Consider the following 18,668-nt stretch of genomic DNA (forward strand, 5'->3'; position numbering starts at 1 on the left):
AAAGTTGAGCATATTTATATTTTAATTTACTTTTAACATTATAAATTATAAATATGCTTATATATTTTATATTTATGTTTCACATGACCATTTCTGTTTTTGTGAAATTCCTGCTCGTGTTGCTCACTTTTCTACTGAGTTGCTTGACTTTTTCTCACTGACTCACTGGAGTTCTTTTTTTTATTATTTTTTTAATGTTTGTTTATTTTGAGAGCGAGAGAGAGACAGAGCGTGAGTAGGGGAGGAGCGGAGAGAGAGGGAGACACAGAATCTGAAACAGGCTCCAGGCTCTGAGCTGTCAGCACAGAGCCCGACACGGGGCTTGAATCCATGAATCATGAGCTGAGCCGAAGTCACACACTTAACCGACTGAGCCACCCGCGCCCCCGGAGTTCATTATACGTGTTGTGAATATGAGTGCTTAGCCAGCATTATTGTTCTCATATTTTCTCACAGCGAATGGTTTGTCTTTTTAAGTCTCTTCGTTGTGTCTTTTGATAAACAGAAGTATTTTTATGTAGGCATAATTACCAGTCTTCTCTTTTATGGGTTTGCTCTTGTGTATTTAAGAAATCCTTTAGCCTGAGGTCAAATCATATATGATATAAATATATGTATATTTATATGTTTATAAATATCATAAAGATGTTCTTCAAAGTTTTATAATTTTGTTCTTTAACAATTAAGTCTTCTTTAATGTTTATTTATTTATTTTTGAGAAGGGGGGGAAGAGAGAACAAATGAGGGAGGGGTAGAGAGCGAGGGAGAGAGAGAATCCCAAGCAGTCTCCACACTGTCAGTGCAGAGCCCGATGTGGGGCTCAAACCCACAAACCATGAAATCATGACCTGAGCTGAAACCAGGAGTCAGATGCTTAACCAGCTGAGCCACTCAAGTACCCCACAGTTAAGTCTTTAGTGCACATAGCCAACCCCAGTTAGCGAGTGTGTGTCTGTGTGTGCCTTTTTATTATTTTTTAAATTTATTTATTTAAATTCAAGTTAACATACAGTGTAGTATTGGCTTCAGGAGTAGAACCCAGGGATTCATCACTTATGGGTGCGCCTTTTTATAAGCCTACTTCTTTAGGGGTGCCTGGGGGCTCAGTCGGTTAAGCATCCAACTTTGGCTCAGGTCATGATCTCACGGGTTGTGAGTTCAAGCCCCATGTCGGGCTCTGTGCTGACAGCTCGGAGCCTGGAGCCTGTTTCAGATTCTGTGTCTCCCTCTCTCTGTGACCCTCCCCAGTTCATGCTCGCTCTCTCTCGCTCGCTCTCTCTCAGAAATAAATAAAACATTAAAACATTTATAAGCCTCCCTCTTTAGACCATCATGATCTTTGACTTGGCCTAGCGCTTCCTGGCCAGGATGTGAACACATCCTGAATGTGTCGGCGCCCCAGCCCACAGGACAACAGGGTAGACTCTGGACCGGCTCCCCCGGCCCCAAGCAGCCTCCTTCACTTGCCTCCACGAGCTGCCCAAAGATAATCACTTCTGGGGGTTCCAGCACTGATAAAGCTGGCAAGCAGAATTAGCCTTTCCCACGGCGAGACTAACAGAGTTCTCTGAATAACAGGGTGGGTTCTGATCATCCGACCTTCAACGGAGAGCAGCCAGGAGCTCACCTTCCCTGGTACCTGGGTGTCCAGGTTAGGGTGTCAGTGAGCAGATATTGAGACAGAGTTTGGGATGGAAGGTAATTCTTAGAGAGCCACACCTGCGGGAGGGAGGGGGAGCAGAAGGGCTGGAGGGAAGAGAAGTCACGCCGCCACGTGGGCCTGACAGGGCTCGGGGCAGTCAGGTGCCTTGCGTGGCCTGAGTTGGCTGGGCTGCGACAGCGCTGTTGCCATCGGTGGTTCGATGTCGCCGTCCTGGAAAGGGCGTCGGGCAAGGCGGCTCCCTGCGGCGAAGGCCGCACGAAGGAGCTGGCGGCTGAGACGCTAAGCCGTTGTTTGAAGGGGCGCCTGCTTGGCAGCTCTCTGGGCCCACAGGGCACTGGGGTGTTTCCTGAGAACTGACTGATTGTTGTCCACAAGGCACAGGCGGCCACAGCCGTGCTCGGAGCCCAGCCAGAGACCCCAGCTCTGTGGTCCTAACTTCTGAGCCATTTCCTCACCGTCGAGCATGAAAGAGGGTAGCGGGTTGCTCGTTTTGAAAGGTGAGAGCAGCCACGTCAAAAAAAGAGAGGGCAGTGTAGAGTGATCATTAAGACTCATCCCTCCTGTGTGAGTTCTGGGATGTTCCTAACCGCTCTGGGTCTTGGCCTCTTCATCTCTAAAATAAGAAGCATGAGAATAGTAACACCATCCCGTAGGAATCATTTGAAGATTCAATGACGTGTATGTAAAGCAGGTAGCAAATGCACAGCATGCAGTAAGCACTTAGTAAGTGTTAGCTATTGTTATTCAAGGCCAGGACATTCTAGAGCTCCCGGTGGATATTCTTGCCAAGAAGTTAGTCTCACCCAGATCTGTCTTTGGACCCAGAGAGCAATTCAGCCAAGTCAGTCCTGATGATCTTCTGGCTGTAGGGGGACATGCGACCTTCATGGGGACATGTGACCTTCATGGAAGGGGCCCTTGGCCACCCTGGATGTGATTTAGGGGAGGGGCAGGGACAGGGAGCCCACACCACATCCATAAATGAGTCTTCCCTTTGATCGCAGTAGCCTCAGGATCCATATATGTGCTCCAGATGACCAGAAGACCACAAACTAAATCTCAAAATACAGAGTTGAAGTTTGGCAAGTGCCATTGCCTTGAAGACACGTGGCTTCTGCAAGGATAATTTGGGTTTCTGGTTTGCCAGTTGCAAATTTTCCAGGGCTCCCCCGCCTGGGGTGGTGAATGCTTGCTTGCCCCACAATGTATCCCAGATACCCAGGCTCTCGGAGGTTTCTTTCTTGGGGGGAGGGGGACCTGGTGAGTATCGTCCTCCTCATTTGCTGCTCTTTTCCTGAGTTCATCGGGTGCTGCCTCAGCTGCCGGTCCCCATGCTGGTGTCTAAAGCCCTGGCTGCTCGTTGTAAAGCCATTCCCCGGAGGGCACTGGTCCCCTAGAGGCCCCGCATCTCTTTCTCGGCGTGCCATGCTTATGTCTGCTGCTGCCTCCGCTCAGAGGACATTCACGTGTTCCCTTTAAACCAGTGCTTAAAGTTCTTTTTTTTTTTTTTAATTTTTTATGTTTATTTATTTTTGAGAGAGAAAGAGAGCGTGAGCGGAGGAGGGGCAGAGAGAGAGGGAGACACAGAAGCAGGCTCCAGGCTCCGAGCTGTCAGCACAGAACCTGATGTGGGGCTCGAACTCATGAACCGCAAGATCATGACCTGAGCTGAAGTCGGGCGCCCAACTGACTGAGCTGCCCAGGCGCCCCTAAAGTTCTTTAAACTCCACTAGGGCCTAATAGTTACCAGCTCCTCCACTGAAATACCTTAAGGAGTTGCTTTGGGGACCCGACGTCTACAGTTTTGAAAGCATCCTTTGCTTGGGTACGTCTTCTGCTTCTGTCCTACCCCGAGTAAGTCTTACGTTATCTGTCCAACCCCCTTTCTCCAGACTGGAATAGTAGTTCCAACCCTCCTTTCTTAGGGTTGTGAATCCCAAGATCCCATGAGCCAGTGAGCCCAATCTTGTCTTCTCTCTAGGAGGCTTATGGGGCGTTATGCAAATAGGTGACATGCTCAGGTGCCCCAACTTCTGACATCCCAGCATTCCTCTTACCCAGTCCCTTCCAGAGACCGGCTCTGGCTGATCCAGATTGAACTACACGATCCCCTTAGCATAGTTTCATACTGATTTGAAAATCTCATTGACTGATCGATTCATTTATTCATTTATCTAACAAATATGAATTGGGTGCCGACTGTATGCCAGTATGTCCTTGACACTGGGGATTCTAAAATGAAATATACAGGGCACCTGGCTGGCTCAGTCAGTGGGCTCTTGATCTTGGGGTCATGAGTTCAAGCCTCACATTGGGCATAGAGCTTATTTAAAAACAAATAGAAAATGGGGGCACCTGGGTGGCTCAGTCGTTTAAGCGTCCGACTTCGACTCAGGTCATGATCTCACGGTTCATGAGTTCGAGCCCCGCGTCAGGACCTGTGCTGACAGCTCAGAGCCTGGAGCCTGCTTCGGGTTCTGTGTCTCCCTCTCTCTCTGACCCTCCCCTGCTCTCGCTTTCTCTGCCTCTCAGAAAATAAACAGAAAAAATTTTAAAACATACATAAAAATAAATAAAAAATAAAAGGTAAATAAATAAATAAAATAAGCAAAGTCTGTGCTGTTGTGGAACTTACATTCAAATCACGGAGCCAGCTCACAAATGGGTATAAAAACATGTCAGGGCGAAGGGCTGAAAGGGGAAATCAGTGAGGCAGGCGGGCAGAACGTGGTCATGCTGCTTTAGACAGGGTCACCAGGGAAGGACAGAGGAGGGGACAGTCAAGCAGAGGCAAAAGTGAAAGAAGAGTGTGAGCCATTCACATTTTTGAGGGAAGAATGTGCTGAACAGAGGGCCTGGCAAGGGGAAAGGCCAGGAGTGGAGGCCGCTCAGCATTTTCCAGGAAAGGCAAAGGGGCCAGGGTGGCGGGGGCAGGGAGAATGGCGCAGGAAAGGGGAGCAATGAGGCCAGCACTGTGGCCGAGGCCAGCTCGTGGAGGCCCGGAGATGCAGTGAGGGGTCTGACTTGTCCTCAGGGGCGTTTTCACCAGAGTATCCTGGCAGCCACTGGGAGATCCTGGCCACGGAACTAACATGGACATGACTTCTGCTTTTCATGGAGCGTTCTGGATGTAGAACATGTGGTCAGAGGCTGAGGTCAGAAGCTATTAGCTCGTAGGCCAGTGCACATTACGACGTCATAAAGCCATGACGTTGTGGTGGTCTGTTCTGCTGTGGGGTGATTTTGCTCCGCCGAGAACATTGAACAATGTCTGGGGACATTTTTGATTGTCCCCGCTGGGGTTGGTGGCACTGCTGGCATCTAGTGGTGGCCGGGGATGCTGCTGAACCTTGCACAGTGCGCAGGACGCGCCACAGCAGAGACCTGCGCAGCCCCAGATGGCAGTGGTGCCGAGGGGGAGATGCTCTGACCTAGAACGGCGCTGGGGAAGGTGGAGGAAGTGCTCAGATCTGAGAGTTAGTGTCAGAGTAGAGCCGGGGCGCCTGGGGGGCTCGGTTGGTGAAGTGTCCCTACTTCGGCTCAGGACATGATCTCGCGGTTCGTGGGTTCGAGCCCTGCATGGGGTTCTGCGCTGACAGTGCAGAGCCTGCTTGGGATTCTCTCTCTCCCCTCTCTCTCTGCCCCTCCTCCACTTGTGCACACACACACTCTCTCTCTCAAAATTAATAAACTTTTTTAAAAAGGAGACTGAAGAGACATACTAGCCAACTGCAGTGGATGGAATTTATTTGGACTATAATTCAAACAAACTGGATAGAGAAAAAGAGAAGGGTGGGGGCATGGAGAGGGAGAAGATGAATATGCAGAAAATGTGCGCTTAACTAGACTTTAGTTCCATTAGTTTTTACAGGCATAATAGTAGGATCATGCTGCTTTAAAAGAATTCCTGCCTGACTCTACTTTCAGTTCTCTCTGTGATCGTTCATGTGAGCTTCATGGAGATTTCTGGCCAAATTGAGGAAGGAACTCTGTTATGGGTTTGTTTGGGTTATAGGTCTGTTTCTCTAGGTGTGTGATTTCTTGTTGAAATTCATAAATGCGGACTTTCTGGTCTTCTTTTATACTTAAAGTTTAGGATAACATCTTATTAAATTACATATAGTTATGCCACAATGTTTCCTGACGATAAATCATGACAAGATTCCTTTTTCCCTCTGTGTTTGAACACATGGAACATAGATTTGAATTTTTGTTTCATTCTTCCTGTCCCCCCCTTTTACTACGTCTCAAAACCTATTTAGTGGAAATTCTGTGAAAAAGTGAATTTACCAGAGCACCTGGGGGGCTCAGTCGGTTAAGCGTCCGACTTCGGCTCAGGTCATGATCTCATGGTTTGTGGGTTCCAGCCCCGCGTCGGGCTCTGTGCTGACAGCTCAGAGCCTGGAGCTGCTTCAGATTCTGTGTCTCCCTCTCTCTCTCCCCTTCCCCCACTCATGCTCTGTCTCTGTCTCTCAAAAACATTTTTAAAAATTTAAATAAAATCTTTAAAACAAGCCAAAACAAAACAAAAAATGACTTAACCAAAAGGCAAGTCATGTGAAAGAAGACGAGAGAGGCAAAAAGCCAAAACGATGGATTATTTCTGAACCGGAGAAGGGGAAGGAGAAGAAGAATTTTTGCCTTTTAGCGAAGCAAACTGACGTGTTTTAAGAACGAAACGATAACATCTCTGCAGTTCGCTCTGTGGGGACAGCGAGCAGAGCAGGTGACACCAGAGGTGCCCGTTGTGAGAGCTGGGAGGCGGGCACCACGGGGTTCGTCACACCACTCCCCCCACCGCCTTTATGTCCGAATTTCCGTCTCGGGGCCTTCCTGCCTCATTGTTTCACTTTCGTAATTCCTTCCTTCCGTATTTGGAGAGTTGACTCCACGGCGTGACCACACGGGCCTTAGCACATCCACCCGTTCTCAACCCCCTACTCACGCCCGTTAACGCCCAGAGCCGATCTGGTTTTTTATGTAGAGTCTGTATTGCCCTTGTCGGCGCCCGGGAATGCTAAGAAGTGCTGACTGCTTGCTCCTCAGGCTCGGGGGTCTCCAGCTATGGGAAGAACCCCCAGGACGCCCCCAAGGCCTTTGAGGATTGCATGCAGAAAGTCAAGGCGCAGATTCCAGGCCACCTCCATGGATCCACCCGCGCTTACCTGGGGGCCACGGCTGGGATGCGCCTGCTGAGGTAAGGGCTGGGCTGGCCCCCAGGAGCCCATCCGACCGAAAGCAAGGATGTGACGAACCTTGCCAGGAACGTGACCCTGTGCCTGGGAACAAACCCGAAAGAAAGGAGCCCATAGTCTCTGCCTTGAATTTAGGCTTCCAAAGTTGGGAAACTTTTAGTCTTTATTTTAATGCCCAGAAAGAAACTGTTATAACATGGAATCCCTCCACCTTGGTGATTTTCCGGAGCGCTCTGGAGAAAAGGCAGGTGAAATCGCGTGGGGTATACCTCTAGAGTTTTAGAAAAGGAAAAGCTGTCTGGGATGCCTAGTCTTCTGACCCCGGCATGCCGGCAGCTGTCCCCAGAGTTACGTAGCTTCTCACGCACACGGTCTCACCGGCATCTGCTTTCAAAGAGCGTTTCTTCACTGGGGCGCCTGGGTGGTTCAGTCGGTTAAGCGTCCGACTCGATTGCAGCTCAGGTCATGATCTCACCATTGTAAGATGGAGCCCCCCCTCAGGCTCCACACTGACATGCTTAGGGTTTTCTTTCTCCCTCTGACCCTCCCCTCCCTCTAAAAAAAAAAATAGTGGAATTGGTGCACTTCAACTCAGTCAAAGCCTTGAGCTATTAGGAAACAAACAGCTCACTGCGTGCAACTTAGCAGTTCCTTCTAAACTTGTAGCCGTGACGCTTCGCCCAGGTGCACTGTTTTCTAATGCCCTGTTTCTCTTTCTTCCCCATGATTGTAGCTCCTTGACCTTGAAATAAAAGAAAAATAGTTTTTATTTTTTTAAGAGAATACATTTCTTTTTTCTTTGCCGTGCATTTATTTTTGAGAAAAAGAGAGGGAGAGCTCACAGGGGAAGGGCAGAGAGAGAGAGGGAGTGTGAGAATCCCAAGCAGGCTCCGCATTGTCAGCATAGAGCCTGATGTGGGGCTCGAACTCACGAACCTTGAGGTCATGACCTGAGCCGAAATCAAGAGCCAGACACTTGACTGACTGAGCCACCCAGGTCCCACAAGAAAAATAAATTTTTAAAAAAATCAAACTTAAAAATCTACCCAGGGTAAAAACCTGCTGTGAACTGTGAAAATAAGGCTTATCCCCCAAAGATGACAGTCAGTGCTGCAAACCCACTTTGTCTGGAGTGACAGTAACATAAAATTCTATGTGTGGGCATAAAGCAGATGCACAGAGACAGACGGACAGACAGAACCACTTCAACATGGTCATTAGAAGAAAGCACAAAGCACCCTCGGTTGGATTAGGCCTTTTCCCTGAGGTTTTCCTCTCCTTGTTTCTATCCCTCAATCCTGGTTGACCGATCAGAATGTGGGAAAAAGTTGAATTTCTTTGCTCCCCTTGGAATCTGCAGGATGTTCCAAAATTATTGCATTTACCTGAAAGAAATGATACAGAAATTCCTTCCTTCTGCCTCTTCTTTTTTTCTTTTATTTTTTTTATTTTTTTATTATTTCTAGGAGAGAGAGAGAGAGACAGCGTGAGCAGGGGAGGGTCAGAGAGAGAGGGAGTCACAGACTTTGAAACAGGCTCCAGGCTCTGAGCTGGCAGTCAGCACAGAGCCCGACGCGGGGCTCGAACCCACGAACCGCGAGATCATGACCTGAGCGAAAGTCGGACGCTTAACCGACTAAGCCACCCAGGCGCCCCATTGCCTTTTCTTTTTTAAGGAAACAAAGCATCCGACTTTTTCTTAGCTGCCTTTTCTCCCCTCCTCTCAGTGAGGAATAATTAGAAGACACGAAGACTTCTAGCCCATGACAAAAACCATGGAATAGGAAGTTCTCCACTTGGGAAAACAGTGAATGTCCCCTTTGAATAAATTAAAGATTAACTCCTCCTCGTAAAGCTTTCTGATGGTAATCCATTCCTTCTGAGGATCTGGCTGACGTTTTAATTGAGAGAAAAGTCAACTATTTAAAAAAAAGCATTTAATGAGAGTCCTCTGGGAGGGGAACTGATAAAACTAGGAAAAGCCTTGGATTGTTTTCCAAGCAGGGATCATTTGCTGCTGAATTAGAACGGACCTTGGCTTGTAACGTGGTTCTTCCTCGTTGAGCCAATAGTGAGCCAGTGCCCCTGGTTTCAGTCACCCTGTGATGAAAGGGGAGGTACCCCCCCAAGCAAATGTCCTTCCGCAAGGTAAAATGGCGGCAAATGAACGACAGCATGATGCCATGTCACGGGTGATACTTGAATGCTGTGTTTCCACGTTTCCGTGGGTCAGCACACTGATGGATTTCAATCCAGTGACGGCCACGATAGCCATCATATCCCCTCATGATGAAGCCCTTTCTAGAACAAAGCAGGGACAGCTGAAAAGTGGCTCTTTCTTTCCTCCCTCCTCCTGAGATCCCCCTTCCTTCTGGCCTGATGAGAGCTCCTTTGTGTGGTGCCTCCAGCGGATTCCTAAAGCCACCCCGTGCCTTCACCAGTCCCCTTTCCTGTGCTGATCTGAGACACAGCAGCGGTGATTAAGCACGAGGCTCTTGGAGTAGCTGGCGCCAGAGAACGAGGCAGAAGCAGGCAGCGGGGAGGGAACAGGGTGTTTGTACTTGAAGCTGTTTCTCTGCTTGGCAGTTTGACGGGTAACAAGTGCATCTGCCTTCGGGTTCCCTGGGAGGTTCCGACTTGCAGACGGTTGCCGTTTTTGCACATTCTGGGAGCCCGTCCCTGCCGGCAGAGGGCTGGGAGGTTCGCCTTTGCACCTGATTGAGAACATTGGAAGACGCTCGTCCCCGGGCCCTCAGCCTTTGTGTTCTGTGCCTTGCATAGGTTGCAAAATGAAACAGCAGCTAATGAAGTCCTTGCAAGCATCCAAAACTACTTCAAGTCCCAGCCCTTTGATTTTAGGGGTGCTCAAATCATTTCTGGGCAAGAGGAAGGGATATATGGATGGATTACAGCCAACTATTTAATGGGAAATTTCCTGGAGGTGTGTGAAAACAAATGCATGGTTTTTAATCTTGCTGTCTATCCCGTCCCTGTGGGTGGTCCCTTACGCACAGGTGCATCTGTCCTGTGTCCCTCTCTATCGTATGTGGCGTGGAGGAAACCCCTGTGAGACATAGCTAAGAAAAGACACACAGCGCTGGGGCAGAACAGGACCACATGTACGGGGGACAGGGGTGCCATCACTTCACTAGCTGGTACGAAATTGGAGGTGGAGGGGATCTAAATCTAAAGGCTGTGTGTATCTTGAAGGGTAGCTGGAGAATGGCCCTTCTAAGAAGCTCCACGGCCCTCTGGAATTTCCAGAACCCTCAGGCAGCCTCTTGCCAAACCATCCTGTGTCCCTGGGTCCCTTCCATTGCTGTCCCCACATGCCCCGCCCCGGTGCAAAGGAAAGCCAGCTTCGAGGGACAGTTGCCATCTTACAGAGGACATAAACCATATCCAGCCCAACACCTACTTTGTTCCCCCTCAAACATATTCTTAAATTTTAGTTAATTGCCAGCAGTTACTATTTTAGAAATGTCACACACACACACACACACACCACATACAGACCCACATCTCTAGCTTTCCCTGACCCCCACGCCCCTAAAAGTTGGAAGCGCTGGTCCCGCGGGCTCACACTGGCGATAACCAAGCAGAACAGAGTGCGGCCCGCACAGTCCCCAGTTTGCCGCGGCCNTCACCCATTTATGCTGCCTGCCCAGCCCCGGAAGCACTGGAGCTCACCACCCTTGAAAGAAAGGAGAGTTCTGGCCCCCAAATGCCCCCCACGTCCTATTTCCTAGCAAAGGGAGCCGGGTCTTGGGTGGAGAGTCCCGGGCTAACAGAGACGGTGCCTCCGGCGTTTTCTCTCGTTTCCTTCCCCCCGCTGTGCAGAAGAACCTGTGGCATATGTGGGTGCATCCAAATGGAGTGGAGACCACAGGCGCCCTGGATTTGGGCGGTGCCTCCACGCAAATATCCTTCGCGACCGGAGAGAAGGCGGGGCTGAACGCCAGCCATGTCACGGAGGTGTCCCTGTACGGCTATGCGTACACGCTCTACACTCACAGCTTCCAGTGCTACGGCCGCAATGAGGCTGAGAAGAGGTTTCTGGCAATTCTTTTTCAGANATCTTCTGATTGGGTTGGAAACAAGACCACTTGCCAGCTTAGTCATGGGGGGCGGCGTCCAAGCTTGCTCACTCGCTCTCTATGCTGTGCTGCCCACTGCCAGTGTATGTGAGTCAGAAGCCTAGGGAAGTTGCAGGACGCCCGATGTCTCATAAATGATTCAAGACCTGGGATCCCTCTATGACACAAGCTGTTTTAAACCAATAGCTAAATAAACCTGAGACCTTTGGGACTCCCCTGAGTGCTGACAAAATCATAGAAGTGGTCCCCAGAGCTTGCTGACGGGAGAGGCCTGAGCCCCCCCCAGGTTCAGCCTCCTTTTACATGGGCCTGTATCAGGTAGGCTGGTCGCCCCCTGTGTGGTGAGATACGGGAGGGGCCGAAGGCCATCACATTGGCCAGTAACGGACACAGTAACGGTTCCGTGGCTCCCACGGCTTCTTCAGGCGCCAGCTGCAAGGTGTCATTAATGTAAACTCAGTGCCCGTGTGGTGGGTGTCACTGAGCCTGGGCTCCACTCACGATGTCCTAGCCCCCAGAGTCCAGTGCTCGGGGACGTCCATCTCAGCCAGGCATGGCTGCGAAGGGAAAATGAAGATGAGAGAAGGGGCTTTGACCACCTGGAGGGGCGTGAGGCCAGCCAGAGGCCACAGATCCTGGCTCCCGGTGAGACCCGGGGCAGGGGGCAGGGCCGGGTCAGCCGCGAACGCAGCGGACACAGCACCATTGGTTAGTGCCCTCCCCCCCCACTCACTCGGGCCGCTGGGGCGGGAAGCAGTACTTGCCCAGCCGCCAGCCTGCGGGGAGGGTGGGCTGGCTCACCAGGCAGCAAGACTGACCCCTTCAGGCCCCTGCACTCACCGCGTAGTCGTGCAGGGGTGAGAGTTCGCCTCCAGAGCTGGCCGCTGCCCAGAGCTCCTGTTTGAACCTCGCAGGAAAGGCGGGAGCCCCGACACATATGCGCGTGATGTGCATTGTTGGCGGAGGCTGAACTCGCGGGAGAGGACAGGGTGGGGGCCCCTGCAGGCAGCCCTCGGGGCTCAAGAGACCCAGTGCCCACCCCAGACTCACACCACCCCCCTCGGCCGAACGGAGCCCACAGGGGCCCCGTCCTCCCTCGCAAGGCGTCCGAGACCTCCCCCCATGCCTGCTCGCCCTCTAACGTGCTGGAGCCAACATGCCGCTGCCCAGGGGAAGCTCTGGAAACACCTCTTTTCTCCACCTCCCTTGATTTCTAGCAACGCTTCACGCCTCTCCCTCCAGTGCTGACCCCGGGGGTGGAGGGCACAGGGCTCCTCGGAACTTGCAACAGGAGACAGGGGGCAGGTGAAGCCATCCTTTTCCCAGAGCGAGCGAAGGTCAGAGGAGCTAACCTCTTAAATTTGGCTGGCCCTGAGGAAAGTGTTTGTGTGTGTTCATTTTTACAATGTTTATTAAAGAATGATTATTGGGGCGCCCGGGCAGCCCGTCGGTTGGGCACCCGACTTTGTGTCAGGTCGTGATCTCACTGCCCGTGGGTTCGAGCCCCGCGTCGGGCTCTGTGCTGACAGCTCAGGGCCTGGAGCTGCTTCCGATTCTGTGGCTCCCTGGCTCCCTGCCCCTCCCCCAGTCGCTCTCTGTCTCTGTCTCTCAAAATAAAATAAAGACATAACAAAATAAAATTTTAAGAAGAATGATTATCGGGGGCACCTGGGTGGCTCAGTCGGTTAAGCATCTGACTCTTGATTTCAGCCCGGGCATGACCTCAGGGTTTGCGAGATCGAGCCCCATGTCCAGCTCTGTGCTGAGAGCACAGAGCCTGCTGGGAATTCTCTCGGCCCCTCCCTCTGTCCCTCCCCTCCTCTTAAAAAATAAACATTTTAAAAAAAGAATGATTATGTATCTAAGANAAAGAATGATTATCAGGGGCACCTGGGTGGCTCAGTCGGTTAAGCATCTGACTCTTGATTTCAGCCCGGGCATGACCTCAGGGTTTGCGAGATCGAGCCCCATGTCCAGCTCTGTGCTGAGAGCACAGAGCCTGCTGGGAATTCTCTCGGCCCCTCCCTCTGTCCCTCCCCTCCTCTTAAAAAATAAACATTTTAAAAAAAGAATGATTATGTATCTAAGAATCTACAGTGGAGAAGCCAGTACTCCCCTGGTCTGAGGTCTCCCTTGGGCTGGAGAACGTGGGGCTCGAGGTGCGAGCCCGGGGCTGGGGGCAGAGGTGGGCGATCCCAGTGTCCCGTGCGGACAGTCGGTGAGGAGGGACGGGCAGCTCTGCAGCGTGCCCGGTGACCTCTGGATGCCTGAGTGGGTGGCTCTGCCCGCGAAGCCTGTGACTCAGGAGAGGGGAGGGATCCAGGTGTGCTGACGATCACCCACAAGTGCACGTTCCGACCTGCCTGCCCAGCACTTTGATGTGCCACATACATGTTGCCAAGCCCCGGCTTCGAAGGTCCACAAAGATGATTGCATCGCGAACGCTGGCTGAGTAAGTGCCCCCAGTCTGGATCTGGTCTCCTCACCTGTCGCAGTCTGGTTAGAATGGGACCTGGATGTATCCTTTGCAGCCTGTTTTCATATGAACAGGCCCCCATGGCCCCAGCGCTGGAGTCTCTGACAGCATTTTAGGGGCTGAAGACATGCATTCACTTTCTTTCATCCCCTCTTTAAGATTTTTTCTTCTGTTTTTAAAGTAACACATGTTCAGTGAAAAAGGGTTAGAAAATGCAGACACGGGCACACAGAAATATAAATAATAAAACCAAACAAGGAACCCTAGAATTAACCACAGTAAACATTTTCTTCCAGTCTTTTTTTCATGCATGAATATGTATGTTTACAAATTTGGCTTCATATGCTGTATATAGTTTTATATCCAGCCTTTTCTCTTTTTCTTTTTGTTTCTTTTTTCTTTTTTTCTTTTTTTTGCTGAAAGAGAGCGAGAGAGGCAGCGTGAGCAGGGGAGGGTCAGAGAGAGAGGGAGACACAGAATCCAAAACAGGCTCCAGGCTCTGAGCTGGCAGTCAGCACAGAGCCTGATGTCTCTTTTTCTTTTGTAATGTTTATTTATTTTGAGAGAGAGAGGGAGAGAGTGTGAGCACGGGAGGGGCAAAGAGAAAGGGAGAGAGAGAATCCCAAGCAGGCTCCATCTCATGAACGATGAGATCATGACCTGAGCTAAAATCAAGAGTCAGACACTTAACTGACTGAGCCGCCAGGCACCCCTCCAGCTTTTTCTTTTACCTAACGATATATCATGAGCAATTTCCTGTGGTGCTTAATATCCTTTGAAATTATTATTCTTATGGATGCATAATGTTCCAAGTACCATTCTTTAAAAAGAAAAACTAGATAGGTCATTTTATTATGAAAGAAACTGCATTCTTACTGTAAAAATGTCAAACTATGCAAAAAACGCATTGAAGTAAAAATGAAAGACTCTCTTTCCAATGCTATTCATCAAATGTCTTCACTGTTCACAGCTTGATACATTGTTGTTCTAGACTTTCCAGATCAATATCTAACTTGTTTTCTTTACCCTTTAATGTTTCACAATTTGTCAACCATTCCTCTCCTGATGGACCTGAGGCTATGTCCTGTGGTCATAAACCTTCTTGTGCACATAACCTTATGAACTAGTAATTTTACTTCTGGAGGATGAAATCGAAGGATAGGTATATTTTTTATATAAGTAGATAAATGAGCAATCTTCCAACAAAATTAAAACCATCTGGATTCCCACCCACAATACTGTGACGACCTTTTGCAATCTGATAATTTCAGGGATTCTGAGACATTCCATTAATAAGATAATGAGGATCTGTTTCTGAATTTCCTATTATATTCACCCATTTCTCCATTCTTAACACAGTATCATTTGTTATATGTTCTAGTTGCAATAGTTTGTTTTTCTACTCTCAGACATTTATTTTGAACTTCAAAATCATTTAAAGTAGTAACAAAAAGGAACTTTGTTTCATTGAGATTATGATTGCAGTTGCAATGACTGAAAATCAATTTGGTAAAATATTGGGCTATTATTGAAATTAGGAATTTCTGTATAGAATTATATTGTTCCAATTATTTAGTTCTTGGTTTGCACCCTTCAGTAAAACTTACCATTTTCATGATTGGCTCTGTAGCTTTCTTTTAGTTTCCTACCGTGTTTTTAATAGTTTCTATCACTATTGAGAATAGTTCCTATCACTGTCTTTCCACTTTCGACAGGATTTACCCTAAGATCAAGTTATGCTACAGTTTTCCAGGGGCTTCTTTGCTCTCGAGCCTAATGGGTGACCCTTTAGTGCCAGTGCCCTGCAAGTACTAAGTTCAGGGGGAGATTTGTTGAATGTCAAGGGACTGAACAGCTTAGACCATTGGCAAAGTATACTTAAAGAAGGCGATAACAGGGGCACCTGGGTGGCTCAGTTGGTTGAACATCCGACTTCAGCTCAGATCATGATCTCATGGTCCACGAGTTTGAGGCCCGCATCAGGCTCGGTGCTGAGAGCTCAGAGCCTGGAGCTGCTTCGGAGTCTGTGTCTCCCTCTCTCTCCGCCCCTCCCCTGCTCGCTCTCTGTCTCTGTCTCTCTCAGAATAAAATAAAGACATAACAAAAAATTTTTTTTAATTAATGGTTTTCAAATTGGGCAGAGTTCAAATCCAATTCCTTTAGAAAACAGAGTACATAAATAGAACCATATGCATTTTGGACTGGCGTCAGCTAAGAAAGAATATTTTTCTCCAGTAAGTAAAATATTGGATAGTCATTTGGAAAAAGTAGAGTCAGGTCCTTACTACAGTCTTTATGCCAAATAAATTACAAAGGGATCAAAGATTTGTATGAATAAGGATATTTGGTGCAGCACCGTTTATAATGGCAGAGTGATTGGAACCCATATAAATATTCATATAGAGGAGATTCCTTAAATATAGTTGATTTGTACAGCGGAGTGCTATGCTGCTACTAAAAAGAAGAGGCCATTCTCTATGTACAGCGAATGGAAAGATCTGAAAGATAAATTTTTCAGTAAGAAAAGCAAGGAGCCTAACAGTGTGTATAGAATACTACCACGTATAGTTTTCAGAAGAAAGAAGAGGGAGGAGAAAAGATATTTGTGTATGCATACAAGACGTATACACAACATCTCCAGGAGGAAATTACAAAAACTGGCAATAGGGGTTACTTCTGAGGAGGGGATCTGGTGGCAGAGTGGTTGGGAAGGGGCCCTCATTTTCACAATGTATTTATTTGTAAACTTCCGGGTTATTCTGTTAGGTGGATAGATAATATCCTATTCAAAATGATCCATTAAACTAAACATATGTTGTGTTCTCCTCAAAATGGATTTCACAGGGGCGCCTGGGTGGCCCGTCAGTTGGGCATCCGACTTTGGCTCAAGTCATGATCTCACTGCTTGTGAGTTTGAGCCCCGCATCGGGCTCTGTGCTGACAGCTCAGGGCCTGGAGCTGCTTCAGATTCTGTGTCTCCCTCTCTCTCTGCCCCTCTCCCACTCACGCTCTTTTTCCCTCAAAATTAAATAAATGTTAAAAAGAATTTTTCTTAAATGGATTTCATAAAACCTGCTTCACAGGACCGTGGGGAGGGGTGAGTCAAGTAATGTGAGCAATAGCCTGGCGTGGTGCCCAGTGCGGGTAACTGTCACCCCCCCCCCCGGACTTATCACGACAACCTGCGACTTGCCTTCAGGTGCGCGCTGACCCAGAAGGGCATGTTTTCCATCCATTTCTCTCTTGGCGCCGGAGGGTAACAATAGTGAGAATTTGCAAAACGCTTGCCCACCCCCCTAAAAGAGTGTTTTCCGACACCTCGCTCTCGTACCTGCAGGATTCCCCCACCAAGACCAATCTCAGCAACCCCTGCTACCCTCGGAATTATCTCACCACCTTCTCCGGGGGCCACCTATTCGACAGCCTGTGCACAGCAGACCTGAGGCCCGCCGGCTACCGCCCTGACGACATCATCACTGTTGGGGGGACCGGGGACCCGTCGCTGTGTAGGGAAAAGGTGGCTTCCCTGTTTGACTTCAAAGCTTGCCATGACCAAGAAGCCTGTTCCTTTGACGGGGTGTATCAGCCAAAAGTTAAAGGGACATTTGTGGTAAGAGCGAAAACCACCCGACAGAGTCCTTTCTTCCCCCACCGAATACTTCCTTCTCACCTTTCTCTTCCGCTGACCGGCCCCCCACTTTCCTGTCCCCCCAGCCGAAGGCTCCGCGTTCTGCCCCCGATCTGAGAAGTAACTTCCTTGTGTGTTGCCTCCTCCCTCCCAGGCCTTTGCAGGCTTCTACTACACAGCCAGCGCCTTCAATCTCTCCGGGAGCTTCTCCCTGAGCGCCTTCAACTCAAGCAGCTGGGATTTCTGCTCGGAGAGCTGGAGCCAGGTCAGTGTTTAAAGAGAGAAGGGGCAGGGCGGCTGGGTGGCTCAGGCGGTTAACTGTCAGGCCCTGGATTTGGGCTCAGGTCATGATCCCTCGGCTCGTGAGTTCGAGCCCCGCATCGGGCTCTGTGCCGACAGCTCAGACTCTCAAGCTCCGCAGAGCCTGTTTCACAATCTCTGTCCCTCCCCAACTTGCTCACTCTCTCTCAAAAATTTTTTATTTAAAAAAAAATAAAGAGAAAAGGGCAACGTCAGTACAAAACGCAGAGTAGATCAGCATATAGCCCATTTGTGTGCATGTGTGCGTGTGTTCTGAATTTGGACTTCATGCCATTCTACCTCCCCCACGTCCATAAAACGGGGTAAGAAGGGAACCCCCCCGACACCTGCACCGTGGATCAACATTCCAGCCACGGACACAACGGTCAGAAGGGCGGGAGGTGCAGCAGCAGCGCTCTGTGAACTTAGAACGTGTCACCACGTGATACTGCATAGGGGCATTTTCATTATGATACGATGCGGTCCCATCATTTTATGGTGATTGTGTCATGAAATTGTGCGTGACGAGATCCTTTAACACGTGGTGTTCGGAAGCGTGCATTTCCAGTCGCACCTGCCTTATCTGCCTGGAACCTTCTTTTCAGCTGCCGCTGCTGCTCCCCAGGTTCGATGAGGTATATGCCCGCTCCTACTGCTTCTCCGCCCACTATATCTACCACCTGCTGGTAAATGGGTACAAATTCACCGAGGACACCTGGCCCCAAATACATTTTAAAAAAGAAGTAAGTCAAGGCATGTGCTGTTTTCTCCCCTTGCTCTCAAAGGTTTGTGTAAATATGTGCAAAAGAAAGGTAGAATTTACAGGAGTATTGGTGCTTTCAGTTTGCTGGAGGGAGGCTGATGACACTTGGGCCCCTGTGACCAAAGAAGACACGGTGGAGAACTCAGAGGAGGTTTCACTGGAGACCCTTCCACGTGAGGCAGCAATGGGAGGCCGGGTGCCCACGGACCCTGAGCTCTGCGAACGCAGGGCCTATTTCATTCTTTTCACGTGCTTAGCATTCAGCACAGCAGTGAGAGGCTAGAAGGTGTTTACTAAATGTTTGTCGAGTGTATAAAGAAGTATGTTGGGGCGCCTGGGTGGCTCAGTCAGTTAAGCATCCAACTTCGGCTCAGGTCATGATCTCACAGTTTGTGGGTTCGAGCCCCAAGTCGGGCTCTGTGCTGACAGCTCAGAGCCTGGAGCCTGTTTCAGATTCTGTGTCTCCCTCTCTCTCTGACCCTCCCCTGCTCATGCTGTCTCTCTCTCTCAGAAATAAATAAAACATTTTTAAAAATTTAAAAAAAA

General features: G+C 49.3%; 1 protein-coding gene across 1 annotated transcript in view; it reads left to right on the forward strand.

Moving 5' to 3' along the window:
* ENTPD3 (ectonucleoside triphosphate diphosphohydrolase 3) overlaps positions 1 to 18,668 on the forward strand; it is a 41,479-nt gene that overhangs the window by 18,658 nt on the left and 4,153 nt on the right. Inside the window, exons 4-9 of the mRNA XM_077754497.1 lie at positions 6,710 to 6,860; positions 9,640 to 9,799; positions 10,699 to 10,947; positions 16,769 to 17,041; positions 17,214 to 17,324; positions 17,965 to 18,102. Coding sequence (XP_077610623.1) covers positions 6,710 to 6,860; positions 9,640 to 9,799; positions 10,699 to 10,947; positions 16,769 to 17,041; positions 17,214 to 17,324; positions 17,965 to 18,102 — 1,082 coding nt within the window. The remainder of the gene's footprint in view (positions 1 to 6,709; positions 6,861 to 9,639; positions 9,800 to 10,698; positions 10,948 to 16,768; positions 17,042 to 17,213; positions 17,325 to 17,964; positions 18,103 to 18,668) is intronic.

This window comes from Crocuta crocuta, unplaced genomic scaffold, assembly GCF_008692635.1.
Source record: "Crocuta crocuta isolate KB4526 unplaced genomic scaffold, BGI_CrCroc_1.0 scaffold70, whole genome shotgun sequence".
Classification (NCBI taxonomy): domain Eukaryota; kingdom Metazoa; phylum Chordata; class Mammalia; order Carnivora; family Hyaenidae; genus Crocuta; species Crocuta crocuta.